This window comes from Papaver somniferum, chromosome 7 (genome assembly GCF_003573695.1).
Source record: "Papaver somniferum cultivar HN1 chromosome 7, ASM357369v1, whole genome shotgun sequence".
Lineage (NCBI taxonomy): Eukaryota > Viridiplantae > Streptophyta > Magnoliopsida > Ranunculales > Papaveraceae > Papaver > Papaver somniferum.
In genome coordinates, this window is record NC_039364.1 from 152521813 (window position 1) to 152539301 (window position 17489).

Consider the following 17489-nt stretch of genomic DNA (forward strand, 5'->3'; position numbering starts at 1 on the left):
AGGTGATCCCATACTGAAATATTGAAAAGCATTTAATTATTACTTTCGTATTATATGTTTTAATTACCCGCAATTAAAGCATATCCTCTGGAAAATATTATTAGTTAATGTGCTACATTAATAATAGAAGTTTTCTATGAGGGATTTTAGAAATATGGTTTGGAATTTAATTGGAAATAGGAAAACTGAAATTAGGTACTTTAATGTATATATTGAGAATATTATCGGTTTTGGAATTTCCTTCTTGTCCAAACAATCTTGGTCTATAAATACTGGAGTTTGTATTTCTTGCAAACTATCCTAAGAGCCAGGAAAACTTCATTCTTGTTGTTTCTGGTGAAGCCGTCTATCTGGAGAGAAAAGTACCCTCATTAGGTGAAATCTCTTAAGACCGCTCGTTTAAAGACCTCCGTGGGATCAAGAAGCTCTACGAGTACCGTTGGTGGGAAACTAGATAATTGCATTTTTATTTTAGTTTCCGATTATTGATTTGATTGACTAACGGTTGTTGAAACTTTGATTGCACCTAGTTTGTTTAATATTGAGAACCTTCTCTTTTCTAATATAAGGCTCACACAAACTAAATCAAAGTATCGCCGAGATCTTTAGAACCATTGTGGATCTAAATACATCTTGTGATAATCCATTGTTAACAGAATCCATTATGTGTGTGATTGATCACAAGAGGATTCAAGTTGTGTTGTGCAGGTTATTGAAGGCAATTGAAGATTTGAAGACGAAGAAGATTTTCCTATTAGTTTTTGTATCTTGCGTACATAAGGCGCAAACCTTGATCGGCTGGTATCCAATTAGAACGTGTTATATTTGATATACTTGATTTCTAGTTGTGGAATATCGGCATCGCTTTACAGTTACTCTTCGAGTTCTATATTGATTGATTGCGAAGCTAGAAATTGGTTATTTAGGTAATCAAGATCTATATTGATCTAACCATACAAAGGAGCTTATTAGTTTAAACGGAAGAGCCTTTGTCAACAATTCATACATATATTTTACCAAAATGTGATTAGAGTGGTTACCAAGCAGATTCATTCATTCGTTGTTTGGAATACGATCCAAAGGAGTACCAATTCAAGTTGACTTTAGAAGTCGAAGGCGCATGGGTACTGAGGAAACTAAGTATCTAGGGGTAGTCTACTTGGTCTCAACTATATGAAGTTGGTATTAGATTTTGTATAACGGCTTAATCTTGAGAGTATTCAAAACTGGACTAGGTCTCGGGGTTATTCTGCATTTGCGGGTTCCTCTTTAACAAAATCTTGCTGCGTCATTTACTTTACTTCCATATTATAATTTTTTTTATTATAATAAAGTAAATTACACTTATACGTTAATTCGAATTACTTGACATTTATCCTAATCGTCAAGCGGTTTTATTACCGTAACTATTGTCAAGTAAATATCTTGTTGTCGTATTGTCCCGACCTCGTCTAAAGACAATTACACAAGGTATAGGACTTAAGTTGTATTGTCTCGACTCTGTCCATAGACGATCACTTAAGATATCAGACTTATAGGTTGGTATTCGAAAGATTGTTGTGTATTTGGGTACCCTTGTCTTTTCATATTTCATCCTAGGAAACCATGTTTACATATGTTTAAAGGAAGTACATATACGTTACTTGTTTCGTAATCGAAAATAAATCAATAGTTGTTTTGGTACGGTTTTCATTGAATATCTATTGGATAACCAATTCAAACCTAGATAAGAATTTTGGTAGAAACGATCTTGACTTATGTTGAGAGTTATGGTAGAACCGATCTTTACTTAGTTTGAGATATGAGGTAGAAATGATCTTAACTTATGTTGAGAGTCTTGGTAGAATCGATCATTACCTATATTGGGATACATGGTAGAACCGAACCTAACTATTGTTGGGAGTCTTGGTATAACCGATCGTTACCTATATTGAGAGTCATGGTAGAACCGATCATAGCTATTGTTGGGAATCTTGGTAGAACCGATCCTTATCTATATTTGGATAATTGGTAGAACCGTTCATAACCTATGTTATGAGTCATGCTAGAACCGGTCCTAAGAGCAAAACCGATCCTCGATATTCACATATTACTTTATGGTTTTGTGTGATTTTGGAATTAGGGTTTGATAAATAGGAAAGTTCTGGATGTTGACATAATTTGAACATGAATATAGTTCTTATTATCTTTTATTGATCAAAGATATTCCTTGATACTCAAGGTGATCCCAATCCGAAATATTGAGAATCTTTTAATTAAGATATTTGATTATATGTTTTTTATTTTCCAGCAAATCAAAAAATATCTCTTAGAAAGTTATATTAGTTAAGTGTTAAACTAATACTAGATATTTTCTAATGAGAGATTTCATAATTATGGGTTGGATATTAGTTGGAAAATTTCAAAACCGAAATTAGGTACTTATTGCATATCTTGAGAATATTTTCGGTTTTGGAGTTTCCTTTATTTTCCAAACAACCATGGTATATAAATAGTTGAGTTTGCATTTCTTGCAAACCATCCTAAGAGCCAGGCAAACTTCATCTGTGTTGTTTCTGGTGGAGTCGTCTATCCGGAGACGAAAGTACCCTAATTAGGCGACATCTTTTATGGCCGTTCGTTTAAAGACTGTTGTGGGATCAAGAAGCTCTACAAGTACCGTTGGTGGGAAACTAGATAATTGCATTGTTAGTTTTGTTGAAACCTTGATCTAGTTTGATTATTCTTGATAGCCTTCTCTTCTGACATAAGGGTCACTCAAACTAGATCAAAGCATTGAAGGGATCTTTAGAACTGTTTTTAGATCTAAAGACAACTTGTGATGATCTATTGTTAAAATACTTTGTGTTAGAGCAGTGCTCGGTCGAACTCGCAGGCGTTTCTATCTCAAGCTTGTTTGTCAATTTTAGTTTCCAAAAGTATAAGTCTTGATTTCTAGTCTACTTATAGTTATGTCTCGGATTAGGAATAAAATGTGTAGTTGAGATTTAAACTTCACGGCGTTCATAGATTGAAGACGAAGATCTACTAAGGGGATCTTGGAGGAATTTCATCAACAAAAGGTATATGGAGACTTGAACTCATCTATCACTCAGAAGTCAATTCTCTATCTCTTATTGATACTAAGTCGTATAGCTATATAGACTTTACATTATACACATTTGATATTTTGATCTGAGTTTAACTCACTTATATCTTTCTCAAAATATATGTTGAAAAGATTTTTGCTTTAACTAGGATCATCATTATTCTTGACGAAAGTCAAAATATGATCATGTGAAAATCGCTTTGTAACATCTTACATGATTTGTGTGAGACAGTCATTTGATGTAGACTCGGAATATTTCGTATTGATCATTCGATCACTTAAAAATTGCTTATAAGCTAATAGTTTGTGTGAGACAGCTATTTTCGTCTTCTAAGAATGTTTCAATGATTGAAATGAGAGTTTAGAATAATTAATCGTTGTCCGGATATGACAAGTATGCATACCCGTATGCAAACTGTTGTATGAATAATTCAGGTCCGGGAACCAAGTATGCATACCCTATGTGGACGGTTTTAACTGTCAAAGTCCGGGAACTAAGTTTGCGTACCCGTTTGCAAACTGTTTCACCTGAATGCGGTCTGGAACGAGAGTTTGCGTACCCGTTTGCGAACTGTCAAAAAAGATCAAAATCCGGAACTTAAGTTTGCGTACCGTTTGCAAACTTATATGCTTAAGTTCTAAAATCGGTTAAGTATGATTTCATACTCATGAACAAATACATTTATATATTAAGGAATGCAATTTTTGCAAACCGTGGCTAAAGTGTTCATGATCTGATTGTTTTGAATCAATCCGATTCTTCTTCAATCGTGTCTTGTATACTTCTATGAGAATATAAACAATTGAAAAACTCTATGGGAAACACAATTATATTCATTTGATTATCATTTGATCTAGAAGTGTTAAGATGAACATATATGGTTAAGACAAAAGTGTTCATATGGCTAACTTCGGTTAACTGTTATTGAGCCAACTCAATATACACATTTAGGTACTGAAAAAGCGGGGGTCTGATAATTGCATAATTCATATGATTTTAGTGTTCATTCCATACTTGTTTTAGCTATTATTCTTGCATATTTTCGTATTATTACTCTTGTTTGCTCTTATTTGCCTCTATTAGTTGAATCATACAAAAAGGAGCTACAAAGTGCTGAAAATATCTAGGAAGAGAAGTATTCCAAGTATCCAAGTGCCCAAGTCCAAGAGAAGTGGAAGAAGTGCAACGAAAAGGAGCAAAACGCTCAAAATCAAGAGAAGTGCCAAAGACAGATCTTAACTCAGTCAAATTAAGGATTTCTCATCACCATCTTGAGTATAATTGAAAGATAAAAATAATTCAAAAAGAATAAGGTCATTCCGAGTTCGGATGAAGAAGTTGTGGCCAAAACAAGTTTTTATCAATACCGAAGAAGAAAGGTTCGCATATCGGGTACGCATACTTAATTCCGAAAATTTCTGCTGGAATTTGAAATTCGCGGACTGGGTACGCGTACTTAGCTAGTATGAAAACGTGTATTCATACCTTGGAAGGCCTAAGGTCACATTTGGGATTTTTATTTCGTATTTTTGGGCCGGGTTCTTAAACCGAACTAAATACGTGAAGGCTAAGCAATGTAAACATACAAAAAAGGTATTAGGTTATGTGAAATATCATCATATCGTTAGGTCACAAAATTGTAAGTCTTGGAGAGGATAAACAACACATGGAGCGATTATTAGTCGTAAAATTATCTCTTTACTTTTCTCATATGTATATCATGGATGTTTCTACATCCATGAGTAGCTAAACACCTATTGATTGAGGATGAATTCTAAGTTGTAAACTTGATGTGATTTAATATATGAATCTATTTTGATTTCTTCATATGATTATTGTTTGTGTTTACTATTTAAAATACTTATGATTGATCGATAGATTGTTTAGGTATCCAACTAAATATATTTGTTAATCTAATATATTGCTAGTAAGGGTTAGGATATCCGTAATTGTTGAATAATTCCTTATACGAGTAGAGAACGCGAGACCTTGCAGAGGAATTCTGTAAAGCAATCGTGTGTAGACACAACCCTAGCAAGTAGACCGAGCGTACTGAGTCTAACTACTAGGATCAAACCTAAATTCACAAACCCTGAAGCATTCGGTTGAGTTACACTTTGTAAGCGTACCTCAGGGCAGCTCAGTTGAATAGATACTGGTAACTAAGCTTACATGTTATCCAGTGATATAAGGAATTCTGGAAATAGCTAAGCATACCTGTTATTCTACGGTTGGTGATAATATATGATTAATGACGAATAAATGAATATATTAACTCATTGACAATTTATTAACGAAAAAGGATTCCTTAATTATATCTCTCTCTATTGATTACAATACAACTTTATTTGCTTTGATTATTTATTTTGTTCACAATCTAAAACAAAACTCCCCTTTGTGATACTTTGACAACTAAAACTCACTGCTCTTCGTGGGAACGATCCTTACTTCCATTATATTACCAGTTAATTGTGTGGAAATAAGATTATTAATTTTTTGAGCCTACAACACCCATAAAATTTTGGCGCCACTGCCGGGGAGCAGTCGGTAGATTTAGTTGTTATTTCTTTTAGTTTTATTATTGTTTTTAGATTTTATTTGTAGTTTTTAATTTCGTTTTCTAGATTTTGATTTCAGGTGCTTAATATCTGGCACCGAAAGATTGGGATTATTTGAGGTGCGGTATTCAAACTCGCAAGGGAACAGTACTACAAGCACGTCATCACTTGCAACAAGAACCCTCTACTGAAGAGATGGTTAATACAGATGACGAGATAGATCCTCCACCACATCCTCCTCCAAGGAGGACACTCAAAGATATAACATCTCCATCGTTTGATCAACAAAAGCTTTGCATCAACTTAGATGATTCTATTGAACTTAAATCTCAGTTGATACACTGGTTACCGAAGTTTAAAGGGTTACCTGGAGATGATCCAAATAAACACTTGTTGTTATTTAAACATAGGTGCTTGAGTCAAGAGAGCTCTGTGAATCGGTGCGATCGACTCTGCGAACAAATCAGAGATTAACTCACCTTCAGTTTTTCAATTTTCTCGAAGATCGATATCATCAATCCTTGTTACCAACATTTAATTCTGATGATTGGTGTCATTTATTATGGGAATTCTGTTCGAAAATTTCTAAATCATGTCTGAAGAATTTGGAAATCATTTGGAGAAAACTTTTGAAAACAATTATGATTCGGAGAAAGTCGATTTTAGGGCTCCAACAATGGATTCTTCAAAATCCACTATAGAAGGTAATGATTCTCCTTCTCTCTTTATTCCTGATGAAGTTATGGATGAATATTTAGATGAATGGAAATTTAGCCTAATTGGTAGATTGAATTTAGTCAAACTCAAGATGAGTACTGTTTCTGAAACTTTACTTCAACAATGGCAAATCAAAGGTAAGGTTCAGTTTATTCCTCCGAGGAAAGGTTTCTTTATAATTAAACTAGATAATATGGAGGATAGGAATTACATCTGGAGAGGTCTTTGGAAAATAGAATTACATATTTTGGATCTCAGAGCCTGGAAACCAAATTTTAATCCAGCAGCTCAAAAAACTACTTCTGCTTATGTTTGGGTAATCTTTCCTGGGTTGAGCATTGAATACTGGAAGGAACATATCTTAATGAAAATGGGTAATACACTTGGAAGATCAGTTAAAGTAGATGAAATTACTCTTAACAGAGTTGCGGGTTATTATGCTTGTGTACTTGTTGAAATTGATGTTTCTAAATCACTTCCTAGTACTATTTGGGTAAACTCTAAATATGGGAAATTTGAACAATCTATTCAAATTCCTAATAAACCTAAATTTTGTAGCCATTGCAAGGCTCTAGGCCATTTTCTTTTTGAGTGTAGATCTAAAAGAAAGGAAAATTTTCAAGCTCCTTCTGCTGATGGGTTTGTATCCAAACCAAAAAAACAATGGAAGTCAAAACAGAAACAAACACAGAAAAAGGGTTTTGATATATGTGGATTTAATTCACCTTCTGAACTTAATAGTGACAAAATTTTAGTCAACAATGTTTCTGCAAGCTTACAACAAAATATCTCTTATGGAAGATTCCATCTACTGCAAAACAGTACCGCTGAATACAATGTTGATTTTCCTCCTCTGCCTGGTATGGAATCTCAAAAAAAATTGGGTGAATCTAGTGGAGTATTTAAAGAGATTCAATGTTCTGACTGCTCTTCTCAAGCAACAATTACTGCATCTCAAATTGATCAGCCTATAATTAATGAAGATTCTAGTGACTCAAGTTCTGAAGATGGTGAAATCAAAGAGGCCAGTTCATCAGACTTAATTCATAGCAGTACACTTGCTTCTCCTGTCATTATCTTAAGGAATGATATTGTTAGCCGTAAAGTGATTACAAAGAAGATCATTACAGAAAATAAAAAACCTCATGCAAAGCCTGTTAAATCTGCTCCTGTTACTAGGAAAGCTAGTAAAGAAAGTCAAAAAAAATTGCCTACTAAGGGGTTTCCTCCCCAAAACCTTTCTCAATGAAAATAATTTTTTGGAATATCAGAGGCCTGAAGAGGGATAAGGCCAAAAATAAACTGATTTCCTTAGTTAAACAAATAAATCCTTCCTTAGTTTTTATTGCAGAGCCTAAAATTCATTTCAATTCAACGAATAGAATAAAAATCCCTGGTATGCATCATAAAATATTTCACAACACTTGTGATAGTAGGAAAGCAAATATTTGGCTTTTTTTTGGAATTGTTCAATTTCTTTTCCTTCAGTTGTTTTTTCTTCCAGACAATGTATTACAGTTGAGGTTGGAGGGGTTTTAGCAACTGGTATTCATGCAGATGTACTCACAGTTAATAGAAGATAATTATGGGTTGATCTGATTAATATAAGTAACCTAAACAAACCTTGGTTGGTTATAGGTTATTTTAACACTATTACTTCTATTCATGAAAAAAAAAGGTAGAAGAAGTCCACTAAATACAACTCTTAATGATTTTACTGAATGGATTGATCAGTGTGTACTTCTTCAAGCTCCCAAGAGTAGTCTACAATTTTCTTGGTTTAATGGAAGATGTGGAAAAAAAAGAATTCTTTGCAATCTTGATAGAGGTCTTTTTAATTAGCAATGGATAAATACATACAATGGGTGGAAATATCATGTTAGTTCAAGAGGCATTTCAGATCACAGTTGTTTAATTGGTACTACTGCAGATGTTCTCAAACCTTTAAATTCTCCATTTAGATTTCATAAGATGTGGATTTCACATCCTGATTTCATGAGATTAATCACTGAATCCTGGAATGAATAACTTACTGGAAATCCTATTTTCATTTTCATGAACAAACTAAAGAGATTGAAGATAATTTTAAAGAAATGGAAATGAGAGATTTTTGGAAATGTTCATACCAAACTCAAACAAGCAGAAGAAAAGGTAACTGAAACAAACATTATTTCTGATGCTGATCCAACTAATATGGAATTGTTGAATGATTATGTTACTGCAAGAGGTATCAGAGATATGGCAACTCAAAATTATCATACCATGTTGAGTCAAAAAGAAAGAATCAATTGGATCAATTTTGGTGATGCAAATACTGCATTCTTTCATACTCAAATTAAGCTCAGACAAGCAAAAAATACTATATCTGAACTTGAAGATGATTCTGGTACAATTGTTACAAATAAACAGGATATTGAAAATATACTTCTTAATCATTTCATGGAAAAATTTGCAGCAATACCAGTTCAGAGTTGTGATAATATTCTTACAGCAATTCCTGGCATTATCAATTCAGAGGATAATAAAACGCTTGAACAGTGTCCTACTCAAGAAGAAATCAAAGAAGCTGTCTTTAGTATCAATCAGGATGGTGCACCTGGACCAGATGGCTTTACTGGTATTTTCTATAGAAAAAACTTGGAATTTTATTAAAGAAGATCTTGTCAAAGCTATCCATTTCTGCTGGACCAAGCAAATCATTCCTTTTGGCTTAAATTCCAATTTTCTTGTTCTTCTGCCAAAGATTCAAGGTGCAAAAAACGATTTTCAGTTCATACCAATTGGGTTAAGTAACTTTTGTTTCAAGATTTTTATATAGATCCTTACAATAAGAATGAGCAGTCTTTTGCATAAAATTATTTCCCCACAACAATGTGCTTTCATCAAAGGAAAAAATATACATGAGAAAGTACTTTTGGCTTCAGAACTAGTTAATGAAATGAATACTAATAGAAGAGGAGGAAATATGGCCTTAAAGCTAGATATTTCTCAAGCTTATGACACAATAAGCTGGGATTTTTTAATGACAGTGTTGAAGAAATATGGTTTTTCAGAGAATTTCACCAACTGGATAATGTATTACTTAAAACAACAAAATTTTCTATCATGCTGAATGGAGGTCCTGTGGGATATTTTGGGGTTGGAAGATGAGTAAAACAAGGTGACCCCTTATCTCAAATTCTTTATGTCTTGGCTGCTGATACCCTAAGTAGAAAACTGACTCAACTTCTTCAGGAGAGGAAAATTCAGCCAATGGTTATCAGAAAAGGTATCTATCCATCTCACTTATTCTTTGCTGATGATATTTTTATCTTCTGCAATAGATGTAAGCACTCTTTGGTGAACCTTAAGCAGCTTTTATTCATTATCAAAAAGCCTCTGGTCAAATTGTTAGTGCTGCTAAAGGTAAGATTTTTGTTGATGGGACTTCTGATACTAGGAAAACTCAGTTGGCAGATTACATGAACATGAAACTTTCTATTTTCCCAGATAAATATTTGGGTGTAATCCTGGTTCAGGGAAGGATAAAAACTGAACATCTGTGGTCATTTGTAGAGATGCTGCAAAAGAGACTGGCTACTTGGATAGGGAAATTATTAAATTTCCAAGCCAGATTAACCCTTATTAAATTTTTCTTAAGTAGTATACCTCTTTATAACATGTTCATTTATAAGTGGCCTAAAAAACTTATTAAGGCTTGTGAGAGAATTCTAAGGAATTTTCTTTGGAGTGGGAATGCTAAAGATAAGAAGTTCATTACTATTGCTTGGGAAAAGGTTTGTGCACCTTTGGAAGAAGAGGGTTTAGGTATAAGAAGATTTGAAGATCTTAATAAAGCTTTATTGATGAAATTATTATGGAGAATTCTCAACTCAGATGAAGAATGGGCAAGAATTTTCTTAACCAAATATAAAGAAAAAAATGGCCATTGGATTTTTTATTATAAACAATCTTCAGTCTGGCCAGGTATTAAATGGATTCTTCAAGATTTTGAAGATAACACAAGATGGCTAGCTGGGAATGGTGAGGATATTTATGTTTGGAATGACTCTCGGATTAAGGATACAAGTCTAAAAAAATGCTTTCTTGACAATGCTTACATTCAACTGAACATCAATATGAAAGTTAAACAGCTAATTGTAGATAATTCTTGGAATATACCTGAAGACATGCTTAATTTCTTTTCAACTGAAGATCTTCCTATTCTTACTCCTACAAAGGACAAGCTAGTTTGGACTGCTACTCAAGATGGAGATTTCTCTGTATCCAGTGTTATAAATGTAATCAGGAAAAAGCAGCCTAAGCTAAAATGGTATAAGAAAATTTGGAATTCATGTATACATCCATCCACTCCAAGTAATATTTGGAAAATAACAAGGGGAGATGGAAATACAGGTGAAAACACTACAAAAAGAGGTATGATTCTTGCTTCAAGATGTTTTCTTTGCCATAAAAATCAAGATAACATGAACCATATTCTATGGAACTGCAATTATGGTCAAATCTTATGGAGCTGGATAGGTAGCATCTTTGATTTCAAAAACCCAAAAACTGTTGATGATGTTATTAATCTCTGCAAGCATAAAAGTTCAGTTATCCAGGAATTGTGGCATATAGCAGCCTTCAATATAATGGTAGATATTTGGTTTACAAGGAACAAAGTGTTTTTTGACAATATCTTGCCTGACAGTGATAAAAATAAGTTAAAAATCACAAGAATGATACATGATTGTGAGAGTAGACTAAGAGGCTTTATGCATAACACAACTTATGATTTGCAGATCCTAATTTTTTTTATACAGGCTATAGGAAGGTTAAATCTACTAAGGCTATAGAATGTGCTTTCTTCCTTCCTGATTCAGACAACTTATTAATATGTTGTGATGGTGAATCTCGAGGAAACCCTGGGAATTCGGGGTATGATTTTATTGTCAGAGATTGTATAAGAAGTTTCATTTCAGCTGAGAGTGGAGCTTCGGGAATATCCACAAACTACATTGCAGAGATTATGAGAACTTTGTGTGCTATGGAATGGGTTTTGAAAAACCACAAGGAGAAAATTTTTATCAATTCTGATTCCACTGCTGCAATTGTTGCTTTCATGAAGAACAAGTTACCTTGGTTTGTCTGGAATAGGTGGAATTTTGTCATATCAAGACTAAAATATATTCACTTTAATCATGTCTGTAGAGAAGTGAATTTTTCAGCAGACTTCTTTGTTAAAAAGGGTGTACATCTCTCAAAAGGTCAAGTGATGAATTTCTCAGCAAGACCATCTAATATGCACAAAATGGAATGTCCAAACATTACTTATTACAGTTTTATTGATTACTTGTATTTCCCGATGGGTTGAATGTTGCTATGCTTCTCCAGCGCGTTTATACTACATGGATCATGTACTCTCTTCAGCTCAGGGGGTGCAACAGGGTGACCCTTTGGGGCCACTTCTGTTCGCTCTTACTCTCCGCCCTCTAATCTTGAGCATCTCCAGACGCTATGATTTAGAACTACAAGCCTGGTATCTTGATGATAGAACGATAATTGGGGACACCATGATGGTCTCAAAAGCACTGCAGATTATACAAGAAGAAGGGGTTTCTAGTGGGTTGTTTTTGAACATAAAAAAGAAGAAATTATTTTGGCCCTCTCCCAATCCTAGGGAAGTTGCTGCGGATATTTTTCCATCGGATATCAGCAATCCTGAGAAAGGGGTTAAACTTCTAGGATCTCATGTCAGCCTTGATGCTCAATTTGATGCTGACTTGGTTGTGAAAAGAGTGCGTAACACTATAGAACTTATTGATGCAGTTGGGAAACTTGAAGATCCACAGTGTGAACTTCTTTTGTTTCGTAATTGTGCTGGAGTTTCACGTTTATAGTTCGCCTTACGTACCACCATATCGGACTATTTATCTGAAGCTCAAGACTTGTTTGACTCTCGACTTTGTACGTTTTTGCGTCATGTAATCACGGGGGATGGTCCTGGTTCTGGTCCCTTGCAGCAGCGGATTTCCACCTTGCCACTTAGATTGGGCGGTCTGGGGGTTTATACGATGCATGATACCGTGCATTATTGTTATTTAGCATCGTGTCTACAAACTCTTGAGCTTCAGTCCGTCATCTTGAGGCACACTGGTATCAGCGGTTTTAGTCCCCATCTCGAGCATGCGGCAGCTTCTTTCAACTCAGCGTGTAGTCCATTTTCTCTTATATGTGTCGATCACTCTGCCTCTCATTTAATGAAAACTTTGGCAATAGTTTATTTTGATGCAGTAAAGAAGAAGTTGACTTCCGATTTCGAGCTGTCTGAACGTGATTTAATGCTTTGGCAGAGTAACCAAATGAAACACGCTCTGGATTTCTTATTGGATATTCCTATTGTTGGGTTGAATCAAAAGATCGGTGTCAGGAAGTTCAGTGCGTTTCTTTGTTACCGCCTTGGAATTCCCTTGTTCGGGTTAGCTAGCCTGTGCCCCTTTTGCAAGAGAGAGATGGATGTGTTTGGTGATCATGCGGTGCATTGTGCAATTGAAGTGGGTCTAAAGTTTCGACACGACTTGGTTCGTGATACGATTGAGGATATCTGTTATCGTGCTGGAGTTTCGGCCCGTAAAGAGGTGGACTTGGGGTTACTTGCCAATAATGGGACTTCTTTGAGAACAACAGATATTCTGGTGCACAATTGGGAAAGCGGCTGTGATGGTTGCATGGATGTGACGATTGTTTCACCCTTTGCAGGTGGCAATGGTCTCGCTTTTGAGATGGGACAAGCTATCAAAGATGTTGTTAGTCGTAAGAACACCAAATATTTGGAAAAATGCACATCACAGGGTTATGGGTTCGAAGCTTTGGCCTTTACCACTCTTGGTGAGCTGGGAGTAGAGACGACAGACTTTATCATTCGGCTTCACAATTACATGGCTAGCCATGATGCTAATACGCGCGTGGGTGATTTCCTTTTCCATATGTTAATTGTGGTAGTACAAAAAGGAGTTGGAGCCCAGCTTGTTGGTAGGCTCCCGACTAGTTTCTTGTTTGATGAGAATCTTTTTGAATAAAATTTTCGTTTTTACAAAAAAAAAGAAATTAAAAAAATATATATATATATATATATTTAAACATAGGTTGACAAGTTTGAAGCCAACTCGGACTGACAAAGACAGAGCTTTACTTACAACTTTTTCATTTTCTTTGACAGATTTTGCGGAAGAATGGTTTACAGCCTTCAACAAGGAAGTATTACATCATGGAATGATATGCAGAAAGTGTTTTTAGAAAAGTACTTTCCCGCTTCAAAAGCAGCAACTATTCGTAAAGTAATAAGTGAAATAGAGCAAATTGTTGGTGAAACTCTTTACGATTACTGGGAACGGTACAAGAAGTTGTTGTCTAGCTGTCCACACCACCAAATCAGTGAGCAACTCATAGTGCATTATTTTTATGATGGAATGCTTCAATCTAAAATAAATCTCATAGATGCGGCTAGTGGTGGTGCATTAACCAATAAAACCATTGATGAAGCCACAGAACTGATCGAGAATATGGCTGCAAATATGCAGCAATTTAATACAAGAGGCTCATCGATGGCTGCAAAGTACTTTCCGGCCTGCTAGGTTGTCCAGTCCCACGCACCTTTCCCTATTTTATTATTTTTCATGAATCCTTGAAGTTATGGAGAATCCTTGAAGTTACGGAGAATCCATGAGTTTTTGTTGAAACGGAGGAGTTTCGTGAGATTAGGGAATAATAATTATGAAATCTAAGGATTGTGAGGTGTGGGACCGACCGCGGCTCGGGCATGGACGGCTGGCTTGGTTGCCCGGTCCTGCACACCTTTCCTTATTTTATAATATTATTTCGTGAATCCACGACGTTATGGAGAATTCACGGGTTTTGCAAAAACAAGGAAAGTTGCTAAAACCAAGGAGTTTTCGTGAGTTCACGAAATAACAAAAAATAAGGAAAATAATGGGAGAGGCACGGACCGACCATGGCTAGGGCACGACCGGCCGGCTGGTGGGCCCGGCCTTGGGCACCTCTTATTATTTTATTAATATTTATTGGTTTCTCCTGTTTTGCGAAGGATTCCTCATTATTTCATATTTTGGACACTCGTTCGTGCATCCGGGTGCTCAGTCATGCATCATTGTCGAGTACACTCGCACCATTTTTGTGGGGCTTACTCAGTGATGGTCCAGATGCCCGGTTGTTGAGTATTTATTACTAATCTATGAATTCAGTGGAGAATAATCCATGAAACTGAGTAATAAAAATGAATAGTTGTACATTATTAATTTGCAGGATCAGCTGTGGATTCGACTACGAATTCAGAATAATAAAACAAGCATTACCATCCTATGGGATCGTGGATTCGACCATAAAATCGGAGTAATTAATATTATCTATTACCATTTCATGAGATCAGTGGATTCGATCATGAAATCGGAGTAATGAGATAGCACAGTTGTTTTATTGCCATTCTATGAGATCAAGCCTTGGATTCGACCATGGAATAGGAGCAATTGTTATTCCATTCCATGGGATCAGGCCGTGATTCGACCATGGAATAGGAGAAATTGTTATTGCCATTCCATGGGATCAGGCCATGGATTCGACCATGGAACAGGAGCAATAATAGATTATTCTGGGAATTCAGTAGTGAATGTCACGGCAGGATTAATTTATTGCAGAAAATATATTATCCAGTTAAAGCGTCACATCTATTCTGAATGGTGCATAGTCAGGGAGTCACGATGTTGTTTACGACCTGAAGGCGTTAGTTTTCTCAATCTACGGAGTACCGCATGAATCTATGCACAGTCTCTCCACATAATCAGGGCACGGTGAGTGTCACCGACGTCCTGAAGGCGTCCATCACCCAACTATTCTTCTATGTGGAGGTGGGTCTATCTCCTGCAGTCAGGGAACAGTGAGTATCACCGACGTCCTGAAGGCGTTAAGCTCTCAATCTACGGAGAACCGCCCAAATACTTTATTCTGCATAGAGGTCACGACGAAATGCCAGGGATCGAACGCTCAGCTGGTGGAGGCTTTTTGAAAACATATTCATCATGGCTTCGTAAAATATGAATCGTTGCATGCCTGAAAGCCGTGTCAAAAACATGCCTCATGATTTTACGATTTTTCCCTTTGTTGAAAATCCACCATCTACATTAAGTCCCCTGCTTGGTGAGGAATAGTCATGTTCCGCAGTAAGCATTAAATGGTGATTTTCAGTCGACGAGATCAGTGGTTGAACTCGGTCTACAAAGGTATCGTCAGAATCCTCGATTTGCTCCAATGGTGTCATGTACGAGCAAATGTTTGGGTGAGGACCCTGATGGTATGATAGAGTGTGATTCCGTGAGCACGGAGATGAAGCATCGCTGATTTGGTCTGTTGAAAGTCCAGTTTTGGTCAGTTTAGCATTTATGGGCTCGGAAAAAAAAAAGGAAATCCTTGTTTTAGGAACAGACGTTCGTTCGTTAGTTTAAGAAACAAACAAAATAGACCTGAGTCTAATGACATAAAATTTTGTCTATGAGCTTTCATGAAAAATTTTATTTTTGAAAATATGCTCTTGTTTCAAAGACGGATGCTCGCACAAGGGAGCAAAATATATATTTTCAAATTTACGTGAGTTTCACGTTAAAAATATTTTCTGTAAAATCAATGTTTTGATTTTGAACAACTGTTGAAAGTAGAGAATCATATATGGTGAAATAATGTCTGAGTTTTCATAATTATAGAATGGACATTTGTCCAATTTTAGAAAATCAGTGGATGTTCACACAGTAAAATTTACGTGGGTTGTTCATGGTTTTATGAAAATCAATTTATGACTTTTAAGCAATTGCTGAAAGCAAACAATTGTATATGTGATGAAATAATGTATGTATGAGTTTGGTGATTTTATAGTGTATGCACACATGTAGAAAATCAACGAATGTTCACATGAAAGGTTATGTGAACTATTCATAGTTTTGTGAAAAGTCAGTGTTAACTCTAGAATGATAAGTTTTGCTCGTCTGCGCTGGTTTGAAGGAGTGAGCAAGTTTTCGAAGTTTCGTGTCATCACTAAAGTCTAGTGAAATAGTAAAATAGGTAAGAGTTGGGGATTACCATTTTTGCAGACGCTGATGTGAGCATCTCTATTCCATGATTCATTGCTTTGTTGAAGCCTGCGCTTTGTATGAATGATGCGCTGAATGTTATGCATCCGTCACAACCACTTTGCAAGAATGACTGACTCCCATGATGACACTTTCAAAGACGACGTTTCCAGGGATGCCATCTCTACGGATGAAACTTTAAGAAATGGTACTCCTGGGACCTCTGAGTGATGGTGAGAGATCCTTCATACCGAGTTGTACTTATGGTTATTTTATTAGCTTTACCGCAGGATGATCGTATAGTGAAATCCCGTATCAATATAGACTCCACGGAAATGGAAGAAAGTCTACTGGAGCGGAGAACCCAGAAGTAAGGACTACAAGAGGTTAGCAAATGACGTGCAGTCCCCAGCCGTTTCTTTGGTGAGTTGTTAGCGCTCCTTGTGTCATGAATTTGACCGTGCAATTAGGATCACGAGACCAAGGTTTGTTATTTCTTTTCAGACTTTTGCTCCATCGATTGACGGTCTTCAACTTGTTCCCGGGCAAAATTCAGGAATCCAGCACTGATGAAGAAGTCGATGTAAGTATCTTTTTTGTGCGCATCTTCTTGAATGAAATAATAATAATTGTTGTTGATGAATCCAGGAATAAATAATTGTAGATAAGCAGCATTTTGATGAAGCGTGCTCTTCTTTGGGACATGGGAATATGGAGAATTCCCAAAATCCCGAACCGAATGGAGATAACGGCGGTGCCAATGGAAATCCCCTAGTAAGTATATCTCCTTCAAATGATTTAGAGACTCCCTTAGTAAGTATATCTACTGTAATTTATTCATAGAAGTATTAAATTGTTGATTTGTGAATGAATGAATGAGAATCCATGTAAATTTATGGATAACTTTGCCGAAATACGTCACCAGAAATTTCAGATTTCAGATTTTACTAGAAACGCTGTAGAATCCTCGTCCGAAGTCATATTTTCGAGGTCTGCATATGTATCTTCAATCC

The 17489-nt window shown here is 35.9% G+C and overlaps 1 protein-coding gene across 1 annotated transcript; it reads left to right on the plus strand.

Annotated features, from left to right (window-relative positions):
* The first annotated feature begins 6239 nt into the window (after positions 1-6239).
* LOC113295385 lies at positions 6240-7613 on the plus strand. Its single transcript, XM_026543723.1, has one exon. It carries the CDS (start codon positions 6240-6242, stop codon positions 7611-7613), a length of 1374 nt encoding a protein of 457 aa, XP_026399508.1.
* Positions 7614-17489: the final 9876 nt, after the last annotated feature.